Raw genomic sequence first — 13,916 nt, 5'->3', positions numbered from 1 at the left:
GTTTCAAATATCTTTCTATTTGAATAGCTCTCAGCCATTGGGCCAATTTTTCCTTGCACAATAGAAATCTGATTTTCCAGGTCTTTAAGAAAATTTAGAAAATTTCTAAAATCCCTGGTGTTCCACCTTTGCAAATGTAGGGGACTGGTAAATGTATCCCCATTTACTTTGCATTTCCCTAATGTTTGGCCACAGAAGGGCCCCTTAGTTATCCAGGAGCTAGGCTCCTCTTCCTGGGTTAAAGCCAGACCCCTAGCTTTCCCCAGTTTAGCCACTAGATGGCATAGTGTTATAATATATAAGCTGAGCACACATGTACTCATGGTTCATTTTGCCAGTCCCCTTACCTGAGCAGGCAGGAAGGGGTTGCACTTGGAACCTAGACAAGGTCAGGTCTAGTAAGTGGTAGGCTACACACATTAATAGATCACTCTAGGAGTGATAGTTAGGGCTTTTTATTTGAGCAGCATAGGCTCCACCGAGGAGAGTTGAGTACCGACCATCGGTGCTGTGAGAGTTTCCACAGAATCATCAAAAAAGGCTGGCACAAGCTGAACCACACCGAGTAGAGAAGCAGGAGCTGGATTGTAAAAGATAAAAAAGCACATTTTTATTTCCATAATTAAAAGCAAAGGCCTGACACATTTTGTGTCTACCAGGGACATTTAATCATAGTGTAGGCATAGGCTTCTGCTTCTCTACTCGGCGTGGTTCGGCTTGAGACAGATTTTATGATGTTACCTGGTGTCTACTCCATCTGTTGAAGGTCTGGGGCGTGTGCACCCGGGCCAATAAGTTCTATGGTTAAGTTGCAAAAATCACTGGTGCTCCCACCATTGTGCATTGCATAAAATTACAGTAACACAGCACCCTGCCTCCACACTCGCTGCAAGGGCTCATCCCCTGAGAATAACAGGTCTCATTCGGTGGAAATATTGGAATAAAGCTCATAGTAAGAGCAATGGTGCCACTCATTTTACTATAGCCTTACACAAACATTTAATCATTAAAGGCCTGCATTAAATCAAGTTTCTTTTGTTCCTCTTGTTCCTTGGCTAATTTGATAAGTTTAACCAGCTGATTAGTGTCAACTTTGCCAGATTCATCAAACAGAAGATTTTTGCATGTGCACCGGGACCATTTCTGCTTGGAGTACCAATATGGCTCCCTGCTAGTATGGGAGGGGAAAGATGGTTGCCAGTTGCTGGAGTGTCACTTACGCCAGCCAGACTCTCCTAAGAAGCAACATGGCTGCCAGAAACACAGCACTGCGATTCACCTGATTTGACATTGCCTGTCAGTAGCACAGGGGAAACTTTACCAGAGTCAAACTCGGTGCTGCCTATTAACTGCAAACAAAGGTGAATATGAGACAAGATACAAGCCACATTCAATCCACCATCTTCACTGGACACAACATGTGCAATAAACTGTGTTTGTGAATCAGCAGGTGCAACTTTCTTCTGTGATTTGTTGGATTTATTTTCAGGGGTCTGCTCGGCATTTGTGTTTTTACTTTTATTCTCTGGCTTTTTACTTTAAGCTTCACTTTCCTCCTGTTTCACTTCCAATAATTTTCCACCGATTTCTGCTGATACTTTCGGCTGACACTCACCATTCCCCTGGTCCTCTGGATCCCTGCAGAGAAATGACACACGTCTGCTTCCAATGGAGATCAGATTGGACTCTGTGTCACTGTAACAGAATGCTCTGTTATACAGATAGCTAGAGTCTCAGCCATAAAGCAGGGCAGGACTGTTGCTTACAATGGGAATCAGATAGGATCTGTGTCACTGTGACAGAATGCTCTGTTATACAGATAGCTAGACTCTCAGCCATAAAGCAGGTCAGGACTGCTGCTTACAATGGAGATCAGATAGGATCTGTGACAGAATGCTCTGTTATAAAGATAGCTAGAATCTCAGTCATAAAGCAGGACAAGACTGCTGCTTACAATGGGGATCATATAGGATCTGCCTCTTGCAATGGGTCATATCCAATAATATGTAAACCGATGATGAAAACTTAATATGAAAAGTGTGAGTATATATGAAGGCCCACTACGACCAGAGGGCTGCTGCTGTTAAACTGATATGGATGCTGATGTAGTTCAAAAAGGGCTACAGCTTGCTTGTTAAGTGGATTTACGACCTGATGTTCTCTGTGAAACAATTTCCGAGAAAAGAAAAATGAGTGCCAGTTAGAGGCACAGAATAGGTCTTTGTGTAGCAGTGAGTCACAGATAAAACCCACATATAACTGTACTGCCTGTACTATGTACCATGTGAGGTCACCAAAGAAGATGATTTTTCCTTGGTATGGCTGATCCAATATCCCCCCAACCGACAACTAGATAATGATGAGAGGACCTCATCTATATGCCTATGCCCAATGGCAGACCCATACATGGGCCAACAGCTGCCTACACAGTCTGGAAGTACCAAATTTTCTTGCAATATGTCTCCGCCCATAATAGAGCCCAACAGATTTATTCATGTAATCAATGTGTGTGAATTTTGAGAATTTAAATGGCAGATAAGTAGAGTTTTAATGATGTAGAATGCCGGGGTCGTGAATCTGCTGCCCAACACAGCCATAACCTTGTCTCCTGCTGCCACAGAGAAATCAATAGCGTCTTATTTGCTTAATATAGATTAGAGACGTCTGCCAGGTGACCAAGTGGCCCATTTCAGCAATTAAGAATAATGGAGGTTCAAGGACATGTGCTCCATCCCCCACTGTCAGTAGGATCTGCACACACATCCCAACTCGTTAACAGAATTTAACAGAATTTAAATATGTGTTTGTATAAAGCAGTGCTATCATAATAAATGAAGGGAAACAGTCTCCCTATCGCCTTCCCATTTCAATATAACACACATTAAATGGACAAAAGGGGATTATTATCCACTATAAACTGAATAATAGGAAGAGCTCAGTATCTATGTATCCAATCAGTTTCCTTCCAGGTCTGTTAAAGTTCAGAGAAAATAAATAACCAGATACTGCTTTGAACAACAATTACACATGACTTTAACATGATTGAAAATATGTCATTAAAGGGCTGATTCTTTATAACAGAACATTCTGCCACAGTGACACAGATCCTATATGATACCCATTGTAAGCAGCAGTCCTGTCTTGCTTTATGGCTGAGATTCTAGCTATCTTTATAACAGAGCATTCTGCCACAGTGACACAGATCTTATCAGATACCCATTGTAAGCAGCAGTCCTGTCCTGCTTTATGGCTGAGATTCTAGCTATCTTAATAACAGAGCATTCTGTCACAGTGACACAGATCCTATCTGATACCCATTGTAAACAGCAGTCCTGACCTGCTTTATGGCTGAGATTCTAGCTATCTTTATAACAGATCATTCTGTCACAGTGACACAGATCCTATCTGACACCCATTGTAAGCAGCAGTCCTGTCCTGCTTTATGGCTGAGATTCTAGCTATATTTATAACAGAGCATTATGTCACAGTGACACAGATCCTATCTGATCCCCATTGTAAGCAGCAGTCCTGTCCTGCTTTATGGCTGAGATTCTAGCTATATTTATAACAGAGCATTATGTCACAATATATATATTTATTTATTTTGTACATTTATTTATCTGAAAACTGGTCCTAATTAAAATACAGAGTATTTTTTATAAAAGGAAATTTTGGGATGATATTGTTTTCGTATATCGACTTAATGCCTCACTCCTTGCTTTCTGGATTCCTCTGCAACCACTTTCCTCCTCTTCCTGTGGCATTATTCTGGTCCTTCAATACATGCTGTTAAAATAGGCCACTACTCTCTCCCCCCCCCTTCATTTAGTACTGTGAGTGAATTGCCACCAACTGGATGTCTAACATGTTACACCACTGCATTTCATGTATTTTTGAAAGATAAAATAGATCAATAAAAAACAATTGTTAGAAAAAAAAATAGGCCACTCATTATATTTTTGTATTGCCAACTGAAAGTATTGAGCCGAAATCCCTCTTGTAGACGCTGAGATTAATTAAACACAAACTCCTGCATGTCAATGAACATAAATAAATTAGAGAGAGTGCAGAGAAGCTCGGCATCAATAGTGTATGGGCCGGATCAGTTAACTGAATAGAGCGGCTTCTGCCTAGCAGAGACAGGCCTCTCAATACAAGCCGGGATATAGTGAAGCATGGGAGAGAAACACATCATCAAAGAAAGAAGCATAAACAGTAACTTAATCTCCCCGGGGCAGCTGCAAAAATTATCTCTGGGTCCCCCTTTTACCACACATGCACTTTAAAAATCCTACTGTAAATGTACGTATATCTCGGGTGGCATAGATTGCTGATCTTTCTGACACATAGATCCTATCTGATCCCCATTGTAAGCAGCAGTCCTGTCCTGCTTTATGGCTGAGATTCTAGCTATCTTTATAACAGAGCATTCTGTCACAGTGACACAGATCCTATCTGATCCCCATTGTAAGCAGCAGTCCTGTCCTGCTTTATGGCTGAGATTCTAGCTATCTTTTTAACAGAGCATTCTGTCACAGTGGCACAGATCCTATCTGATACCCAATGTAAGCAACAGTCCTGTCCTGCTTTATGGCTGAGATTCTAGCTATCTTTATAATAGAGCATTCTGTCACAGTGACACAGATCCTATCTGATACCCATTGGAAGAAGCAGTCCTGTTCTGCTTTATGGCTGAGATTCTAGCTTCTTAGGAGAGTCTGGCTGGCGTGAGTGACACTCCAGATTCTAGCTATGCAGGGACCAGAGGATCAGGGGAATGGAGAGTGTGAGCCCAGGCCAGGTGACTACCAGGGTGGAGGTATCTTACCATGAGATTGTCCACCTTGGTGTTGCTATCAAAGGGCAAGGATCCTTCTGAGGTCAAGAATTGGAAGTATATTTGAACTCCGATAGAAAGCTTCTTGAAAAGGTCCTTTTTTCTAGGACAAGCACGTTATTGTCCCATGAACAATTCTGCACGGTGAAAGGGCGGAGCGTTTTTGGGGAAATCTTATCTGTAAGAGAAGTGCTGAAACCTTTAAAGCTCATAATAGGAGGTTAAGATGTTGATGGAGGTGATCAAAAGTTACTCAGGAGCTTCTGGGTCTCTGGTCAACACCAAGTTGAAAGCTTTCTGGACTCTGGATGAGGAGCCGGATTTCCCACTTCCTCAATTTTAGCATGACCCCACTGAAATTAAGATCTTAGGGGTCAAATTTGGGAGGGATAATGCCAGGCTAAATTGAAAGTCAAAACTGGATGCAGCAGATGTAAAGTACAGCAGTAGAAAAAGTGGAAGCTGTCCTATATGGAAATAATGAAGCTCATCAAGGCATACCTGGTTCCTGTACACCTGTATGTGTCTTACGTTTACCCTTTTCCAAAAGCTTTCTATCCAAGGATCCACAACCTGTTCTTCCAGGTGCTCTGGATGAGCAGGTTGAACCCTATAAAAAGAGGGATAACTTACCTGCAGACAAAAGGGGGTGGGCTGAACATGTTGTGTTTTGTGGCTTTCTTTGGCACCATTTTCTTAAAGTTGAACTTTGAGCAGCTGGGCCAAAGAACAAGTGTACCATGGGAAAGCAGCATCAGGACTAGGGCATTCCCATTTGTAGGCGATTGGTTACAGGGTGATAGGGTGAAGCAGGTGCGGGTGCGACATGATCATTTCCTTGCATACCTCATCCTGGCACTGAAGCTTTTAAGAGTTTGGGAACTTGGTACACCCTCCAGGCATGATTTTTATATGAGGGTGCGGAGGGTCTATTTTGTTGTTCCACTGGCTTTGACGGACTGCACTGGGGAAACTTTGAAGGAAAGTGTCTTTGATCTGGCATGGCTCTCACTTCAGGGAAGGCTCTTTGTCAGGGAGAATGTACAATATATTTTTGTTGTTCATAGGAACAAGGGAAGTGGAGTCGAGGAGTGTCAGGAGTTTTTCCTTTGTCAGTGCCCCCTGGCATACAGTGTGCTCTCACAAGTTTCCCAAGCACTGTGTGCCCTATTCCTGTGCATACTTTCTTATGCTGAATTAGCATATGGTGTCTCAGGTAGAAGGCATAATTACCACCAGGTGTACCTTGTGATAGCAGCAGTTAAGTACCACTTATTGCTAGGAAGATGTTATTACACAATGGGCGTAAATGTAACTCCTGAGGGGATAACAAAGACTATTCTGGAAGAGTTGCACTTTATTAGAGCTTCAAAACAAACGTGCTCCTACTTCTCTGCATCACTATGGAGGGGTTTCAACTTCTAAAGACCAACCTGTGTAAAGTTACAGTATACTGGTCCGTTGTGCTTTTTGCTTTTGTGCGTGATACTGCTCTGTTTCTTCTCCTTAGGTTCCTGAAAGTTTTCTTATCAGCACTTCAGCGGGTGCCTTCAATTTTATTTTCCTTGGGTTTTTGCTTCATCTTCGTTGGGTGGGGAAGGGGTTAAGGTGGGCTATGGTTTCCAAAGGCAACATAAGTGAACTGTTTTGGACTCGGTCTTTTCTTTGGGGTGTGGAGGAAGCCAACATGGACAGAGGAGGGACTCTGAGGATTGGTTGTCCTCTGGGTTTGGAAGAAAGTGGCAGTAGTGGTGGGTCATACTGTATATATATATATATATATATATATATATATATATATATATATATATATATATATATATATATATATATGTGTGAATGGGATGACTCAACGACTTAGCTCATTTGTTAGCAATTTATGTTAGTTTTTGTTTGATTGAGGTGTGTTTTTATTTGTGAACAGTTTTTCTTTTATATATAATTAAAGAAAAATTCCTATCTGATACCCATTGTAAGCAGCAGTAAAGTCCTGCATAGCACAAAAGTACAAGAACATAAAAGTATAATAGAACATAAAGCTACAGTCCATATGACTTCAGGCAGACAGAGACAGCAGAAATATTGATCCAAGTTAAGAAATGAAATCTAATATTGCATGGTGTTATGGTTCCCTCATGTTACCTGCACCCTTGTGTATTACTTAAGTGTGCATTGGGCTCTAGGCTCAACTCCAGTCAGGGCTACCCACCATTATTGATCAATTATACATTTTTTTTGTTTAGGAATCTGACTCACAGAAAATAGCACATGTTCATATTCAACCTCATTAAGTCTAACTTTCCCTGAAAGTGCAGGTCAGATATGATTACATAATTCCAATCCATAAAGGCTGAGCTAATGCTTGGTATTGTGTTGAGTGTAAATCGCCTGACATCATTCGGACAGTCACCAATACACCTCCTCTTCCAATTACTGAGCAGGGTTTACTGCCATTTGCCTTTTAGTCATTTTAAAGGAATAGCAACACATTTAATTGTCAGAGGGTATAAGATATAAAATATCCCACATTGGAATTTAATAGTAGAGGAGCTACAGAGGGCCCTATTCATAAGGGCTTACAATTTAAAAGACTCGACAGATGGCACTTCTGGAATAGGTTTATTGGGGTTGCTGCTGTAAAACCTAAAGCGTTTCGGGAGTAAATCCCTTAATCATAGGTCATAGGGATTTACTCCCGAAACGCGTTAGGTTTTACAGCAGCAACCCCAATAAACCTATTCCAGAAGTGCCGTCTGTCTGTCGAGTCTTGTAAACGTTCACAGTGGGGACACTGTTTGACTGAGCACCTGGTTTCAGGAACATGCGGTGAGCAGTAGCGTTCCTTCTTTGTTCTCTATCTACAGACTTACAATTTAAAAGACAGGACGATATATAGATATTGCTGGAGTCAGAAATCTCTAAAACTCATGGTTTTCATTAACCAATAAATCATGTTAGAGGGCCCCTTATAGAGCAGTTATTTTTTCTTTGTTCTGCTCTCATGTCTAAGCTGAAGGTAATGGACCAGGTGCACATTTTATTTTAAGTTGCATGGCCTGCTGACGGTACCTTGGAGGGCCCCTGTGCAACCTCACCTACTGCACAAGCAATGTCAGCTCTTGGATTTAATCATTAATCTACACTTATTCAAGATGATTCAGCCTAATTATAGGGGCAGACTAAGATGAGCTGCAGTCCTGGGCAGTCAACGAGGGCCCCTATGCTGACTCCTTCCCACCACACAGCATGTTCTACCCCTAACCATTTCTTATCCCTAAGTTGGATTTGAACTCCCTTGTTCTGCATGAAAAAGAAATGAAAACTTTGAAGCTGAACTGTGGCCCTGGTAGACCCTATGGTAAAACATACAGCCCTGCAGCTGATACTCTAACCCAGGATAAAGAGTAGATGCTTCCTGTCATGGTGGGTCCTTTGAAAGTGCCTCTTCTGTCCATAGATCAAAATAACCCCAATTGCATATAAACAAAACAGATGTAGTGATCTTCAGCCCCTAGCTAGAAGTCAGCTGACTATGAATTATGGAGTTGTAGTTCCCAATAAGCTTGCCACTTATGCTCAGTGCCGAATTTACATAATGGGCACCCCTAGGCCCCTGACATTCGTCTCCCCCTGTCCCCTCCCTTTTATTTGCACAAATTTTCATCATCAGGACCAGAGCAATTGGGATTGGCACACGGGTAATAAAAAAACTATTTTATCTCCTGCACGTCCCCAGTGTTTCTGAACCAATGTGGGTATGGTTGGGCAACATGCCGCCCCGTAAAATCTTGCCGTTCTAGGCCTGGGCCTTGGTGGCCTTTCCACAAATCCGGGCCTGCTTATGCTTTACCTTCCACTGAATTTTATCAGGTTGCTGGTTTAAATTTATATTGGCCAAATGGATTTATTCCTGGGTATTTATGCCCTTGCTTTCATTAAAAGGGGTATCAAGCTGGCACGGAATGAATTATTGATAACTCCATTTAAACTTAAGTCTAAGGCCGTCTCTGACGTCAGATGGATCTTTAGGAGTGTCAAAGGTTTATCTTCATTTGTGATCCTTAAATAACAATTTGTGGTTTTTTTTGGAAGGCCACCAGGGAGGAACAATTTAATTAATGCTCTTTAACCCTGCCACTGCTCAAGGCCACCAATGCTTTTCGATTAGTGATATTTCATTTGATCCGGTTGTTGTCTTATTTTTTCCTCTCTCTTTTGGCCTGACGAGAGATCTAAGCGAATTCTGCTGAGTTCTGCATGTTGCTCGCCTGAAACCTTCTCCCCATCGCCTCCTCCTCCTTCTCACCAGGTCCCAATGCTGCTACTGGTCTATTTATACATTGTCTGTTTAAAGAGAAAAAAGGCTATTTTTGGAAGAACCTGTTTCTAAATTGTGTAGGTTCCTGCAATTGTATTAATTTAATCCACTAAGCCCATCATCAATACAGAAACATATTCGGGGGTACAAGAAGGGCATATCCTCACCCCATATACGCAATTCTGCTTGGCATGTTCAGCAGATGCTGATACCAACTGGCTCATAGCCTTCTATCACATAAGAAGTGCCGTGGTGGGGCGAACAAAGAACATGCAAATCTGTCCTCTTTTTCCATACCATGCAAGCAAATGCTTCAGATCGATGAAGGCTCGTATCATGTTAGTCTACACCAGTGCTTATCCCTGGTGCCTTCCAAGGCTTGACATTTGGCCCCCACCTAAAATTGTCTAGCCATACTAATGCAGACACTACCCACCTATAGAGAGGCCAAGAATCTATTGACTATGAGTTAGCAGCACCCTCCTAACCAGAAGGGACTTACATCGGCTCCATGATTATGTAGCTTTGAACAATAGAATCTTTGAAACTAAGCCACCCCACTACAGTGGAAACAAGCATGCCTAAAGTGATCAATAACTGTTTTTATTATTATTTCATTGCGGCAGTCCCCGGATTAGTTCTCATACTCAGGTGTCCAAACTATGACTCTAAAAACAACACAGGTCTTCTCCCCCCCCCCTTTGTTGTCAAACCTTTTGGCTAAACCCACCCTCCCCCCTTTGCTCATAACAAGGTTACAAAAAGAATAGAATTGTGGTCCATAATAATCACTTTCCTACAGACCTTGTGATATCTCTCAAATTGCATCCTAACTGGCCATCAAGCCATGCCCCCCCCCCCCTCCATCCAATGGTTTGGACCTTTCACAGTATGAGAACCAGTGCCCTGGATACTGGGAGTTATAGATAAACAACAAGCAGAGGGTAGGATATAAATTGGGCATTTCTGCCTAACACGGACAAAAATATAAACAAAAAGGCAGTCATCTGAAACAGTTGGATAGCATATTCCGTTGCAAGAAAGGCAAACAGTCTCAGGATTGCACATCAACATCATATATAAGTTCATTTTAGTGTCAACGTCTGCTTTATACAGAGCAAATGATGGGTGAATCTTGAAGATAAAGGAATGTATTTATACCTAGATAATATAAAAGCATCTCTATAGGCCAGAATCACGTTACCCATTTGTTCTAGAAAATGGGCAAAGCTTAAAGTGCCATCACAAATGCTCTTGGCATGTGACACTTGGGGGGTGCGACAATAATAGCTTCTAGGGATGTTTAGTACAACTGTATTCCTTGTACCCTTCCCAAAGCCTTTCACGTACACAAATATGTCACCCTCACACTTGCTCCGATATCTGTAGGCTGAGAGCTGTAGAGGCCTTGAGAACATTTTGATTGGAATGGTGGGTTTTGCTCTTGTCCTCATCTCACTCTGCACCCCACCCCCCACACCAACACTTGGTGGTATCATCCTGCTACTCCATTAATAACTAGGCTAGCCAGAATAATAATAATAAAACGGTGCCGGTCATTCCCTAAGAACCTGTCCTATATATATATATATATATAGATATATATATATACAGTGATAGTATACAGGGTTTGGTAGGGCATTAAAATATATGTATCCCCAGTACATACATGATTGTGCTCCATTACAAACCTGCACAATGGAACAATGTCACTCCCATGATTTGGGAAACTGGTCCCAGTAATAAAGGAATTATCCAGAAACCATAGCAATGCCTGGCAGCAGTTCCAATACAGTATAGAGGGCACTTATAGTCTATTTAATAGTCCAGTCCTGTAGGGTCAGCATTACATTGTCTGTATAGAAATTGCCCCAATTGCCCCCTTGGTGCAGTGACCTACCTCCACTATGAAGGTCTTCTCTTCCCCACACACTGATACCACGAAAAAAGGCAAAAAGCAGGTTTTGATACAGATTCCCAGGACATGAGCTTTCTGTCGCTTGACTCCAGTCTGTGCCATCACGGTGGGCTGAAGGGGGGCACTACATGGGCATCACATGTGCAGAGCTGCAGGCAGGACAGGCTGCCCCCCCAGGTGGTGGTGCTGATGGGTAAGGGGGTTATTTGGGAGGCATTACACCCAGCCTGGGGGGGAGCAGTGAGGGTGCGGTCTGAGGAAGCTGAATTCCAGGGGATAGGGATGCCAGGGTCGCGCTGTGCCCATCCCAGACACCCACACAACAATGGCCAGGACTGGTCGCACTGCGAAGCTTCGCACTTGCGGCAGCAGGGTCGGCGGCGGTGGCGGTGACTGCTGGGGAGCGGAGCAGAGAAACTGCCTTAGTAACAGACGCACCGAGCGCCAATTGGAGGAGGGGGGCAGAGCCAGCGAGAGTGATGCGCAGGGCTGGGAGGAGAGGCTGATACACCAGGCACCCCCAATGCCATGCCTAATCCCGGGCACCTGCAACTGCACCCGCTCCTGTCTCCACGGATATTAGATATGGGGATGGGGAACTGGAGCACAGCAGCCAGGGTTCATGTTCCACCTATCAGCGTACTGCACTCAGCCAATCAGCAAATAGCTTTATACTAGTCACTGGCTGCTGGGCTAGTGCCACCTTCCTTCCCGCTGTGTTTGTTTAGCTAGGTATGATCACACGTCTCTGTCACCCCCAACACACACACATAATACAACTATTTCTATTCACACACACGAGGCGTACGTATAGAACAGTTATTTTCAATTAGAATGCAGAAAAACACATACAGTAACTGGCTAGGTGCAATCAAGGGCAAATATATTTCGACACACAGCCAGGGCTTGTGGGACAATAAATGTGTTAATTATAGTAATCCCCATAATGGAATTTGGGACTATACACAAAAATGCACCCAAATGTGCGTGGGTTAAAGTTCTGCACAGAAATGCCTTTCCCATGCTGTAGTTGCTACAATAGCGCTTGTAGGGGATATTATTTCTACTATAGGCACCATCTCTCCCTACTATACCTGCTATCCCACAGCCGCAGTCCCTTCCCAGAGACTATTATCCCACTGTTACTATAGGCACCATCTCTCCCTACTATACCTGCTATCCCACAGTCACAGTCCCTTCCCAGAGACTATTATCCCACTGTTACTATAGACACCATCTTTCCCTACTATATCTGCTATCCCACAGTCACAGTCCCTTCCCAGAGACTATTATCCCACTGTTACTATAGGCTCCATCTTTCCCTACTATATCTGCTATCCCACAGTCACAGTCCCTTCCCAGAGACTATTATCCCTCTGTTACTATAGTCACAATCTCTCCCTACTATACCTGCTATCCCACAGTCACACTCCCTTCCCAGAGACTATTATCCCACTGTTACTATAGACACCATCTTTCCCTACTATATCTGCTATCCCACAGTCACAGTCCCTTCGCTGAGACTATTATCCCACTGTTACTATAGGCACCATCTCTCCCTACTATACCTGCTATCCCACAGCCACAGTCCCTTCCCAGAGACTATTATCCCTCTGTTACTATAGTCACAATCTCTCCCTACTATACCTGCTATCCCACAGTCACACTCCCTTCCCAGAGACTATTATCCCACTGTTACTATAGACACCATCTCTCCCTACTATACCTGCTATCCCACAATCCCTTCCCGGAGACTATTATCCCACTGTTACTATAGACACCATCTTTCCTTACTATATCTGCTATCCCACAGTCACAGTCCCTTCCCCGAGACTATTATCCCCACTGTTACTATAAGCATCATCTCTTCCTACTATACCTGCTTTTCCACAGTCCCTTCCCAGAGACTATTATCCCCACTGCTACTATAGGCACCATCTCTCCCTACTATACCTGCTATCCCATAGCCACAGTCCCTTCCCATAGACTATTATCCCCACTGCTACTATAGGCCCCATCTCTTCCTACTATACCTGCTTTCCTACAGGACAGGCACCGTCAGGGAAAGGAAGGAATGCTGCTGTGCAAGGCACATTAAAGTCTGGGTCTGACCAACACTGGCAGTTTTCTGCCTGTAGAACATAGTCATGCCTTTCACACTTGGACTGGAATCTTTTTTAAGCTGGATACCTTAGATCAGGGATGGCATTTGTGGTCCGAATGTCTCTCTACCTCTATGTACAGTTTGTAAGGAAATAAATATTTACAATTGATAAGGTCTTGAAAATGCTCTGTAATCAAAATAAGCCTTTAATGATTTCTATATGTATCACTTCCATTGCTCTCTGTCTGGGCAGGTACATGCGTGAAGGGCTAGCTTCAGAAAATCATGAGGCCCAACTACTTAGTTAGCAGGGCCTTCACCCCTGGGGAACATAAGTGTTTGTTCACTGTGTGCCTGGACCCACTGGAAGGTGGTCCTGGCCAGCTTAGTAGAATGTTTGGTCTCAATAAAATAATCGCCACACCCAAATCCACCTAGCCATGTCAGATTACGATGAGATCGCAATGGGCTCCGGCGGGATCAGTCGTGGCAAAATCAAACCTGTCTGATCGACCAAACGACCGATCTCCGCCAGACGAAAAATGTCGGGACTCTCCACACACAGTCCGAAAATCGTACGAATCCTTGATTCGTACGATAGGATCTTTGCGTCTATGGCCACCTTTACTCTCCCCTTATTAAACACACCCCTCTCTGAAGACTGCGTATTTTTCTGCATACAAGGTGCATAATCTCCTGTCGTTCTCTGAAGCAGAGATTGTGTTTTGCCCCAGTAACT

At 43.3% G+C, this 13,916-nt stretch overlaps 1 protein-coding gene across 1 annotated transcript in view; it reads right to left on the bottom strand.

The window, feature by feature from the left end:
* LOC108701091 (matrix metalloproteinase-24) overlaps positions 1-11,675 on the bottom strand; it is a 68,681-nt gene extending 57,006 nt beyond the window's left edge. The window contains exon 1 of the mRNA XM_018235285.2: positions 11,056-11,675. Within this exon, the coding sequence (XP_018090774.1) occupies positions 11,056-11,175 (120 nt within the window). The 5' untranslated portion in view covers positions 11,176-11,675. The remainder of the gene's footprint in view (positions 1-11,055) is intronic.
* Between the last annotated feature and the right edge of the window lie 2,241 nt (positions 11,676-13,916).

Source organism: Xenopus laevis, chromosome 9_10L (genome assembly GCF_017654675.1).
Source record: "Xenopus laevis strain J_2021 chromosome 9_10L, Xenopus_laevis_v10.1, whole genome shotgun sequence".
Classification (NCBI taxonomy): Eukaryota; Metazoa; Chordata; class Amphibia; order Anura; family Pipidae; genus Xenopus; species Xenopus laevis.
This window is presented reverse-complemented; position numbering and strand designations above follow the sequence as displayed.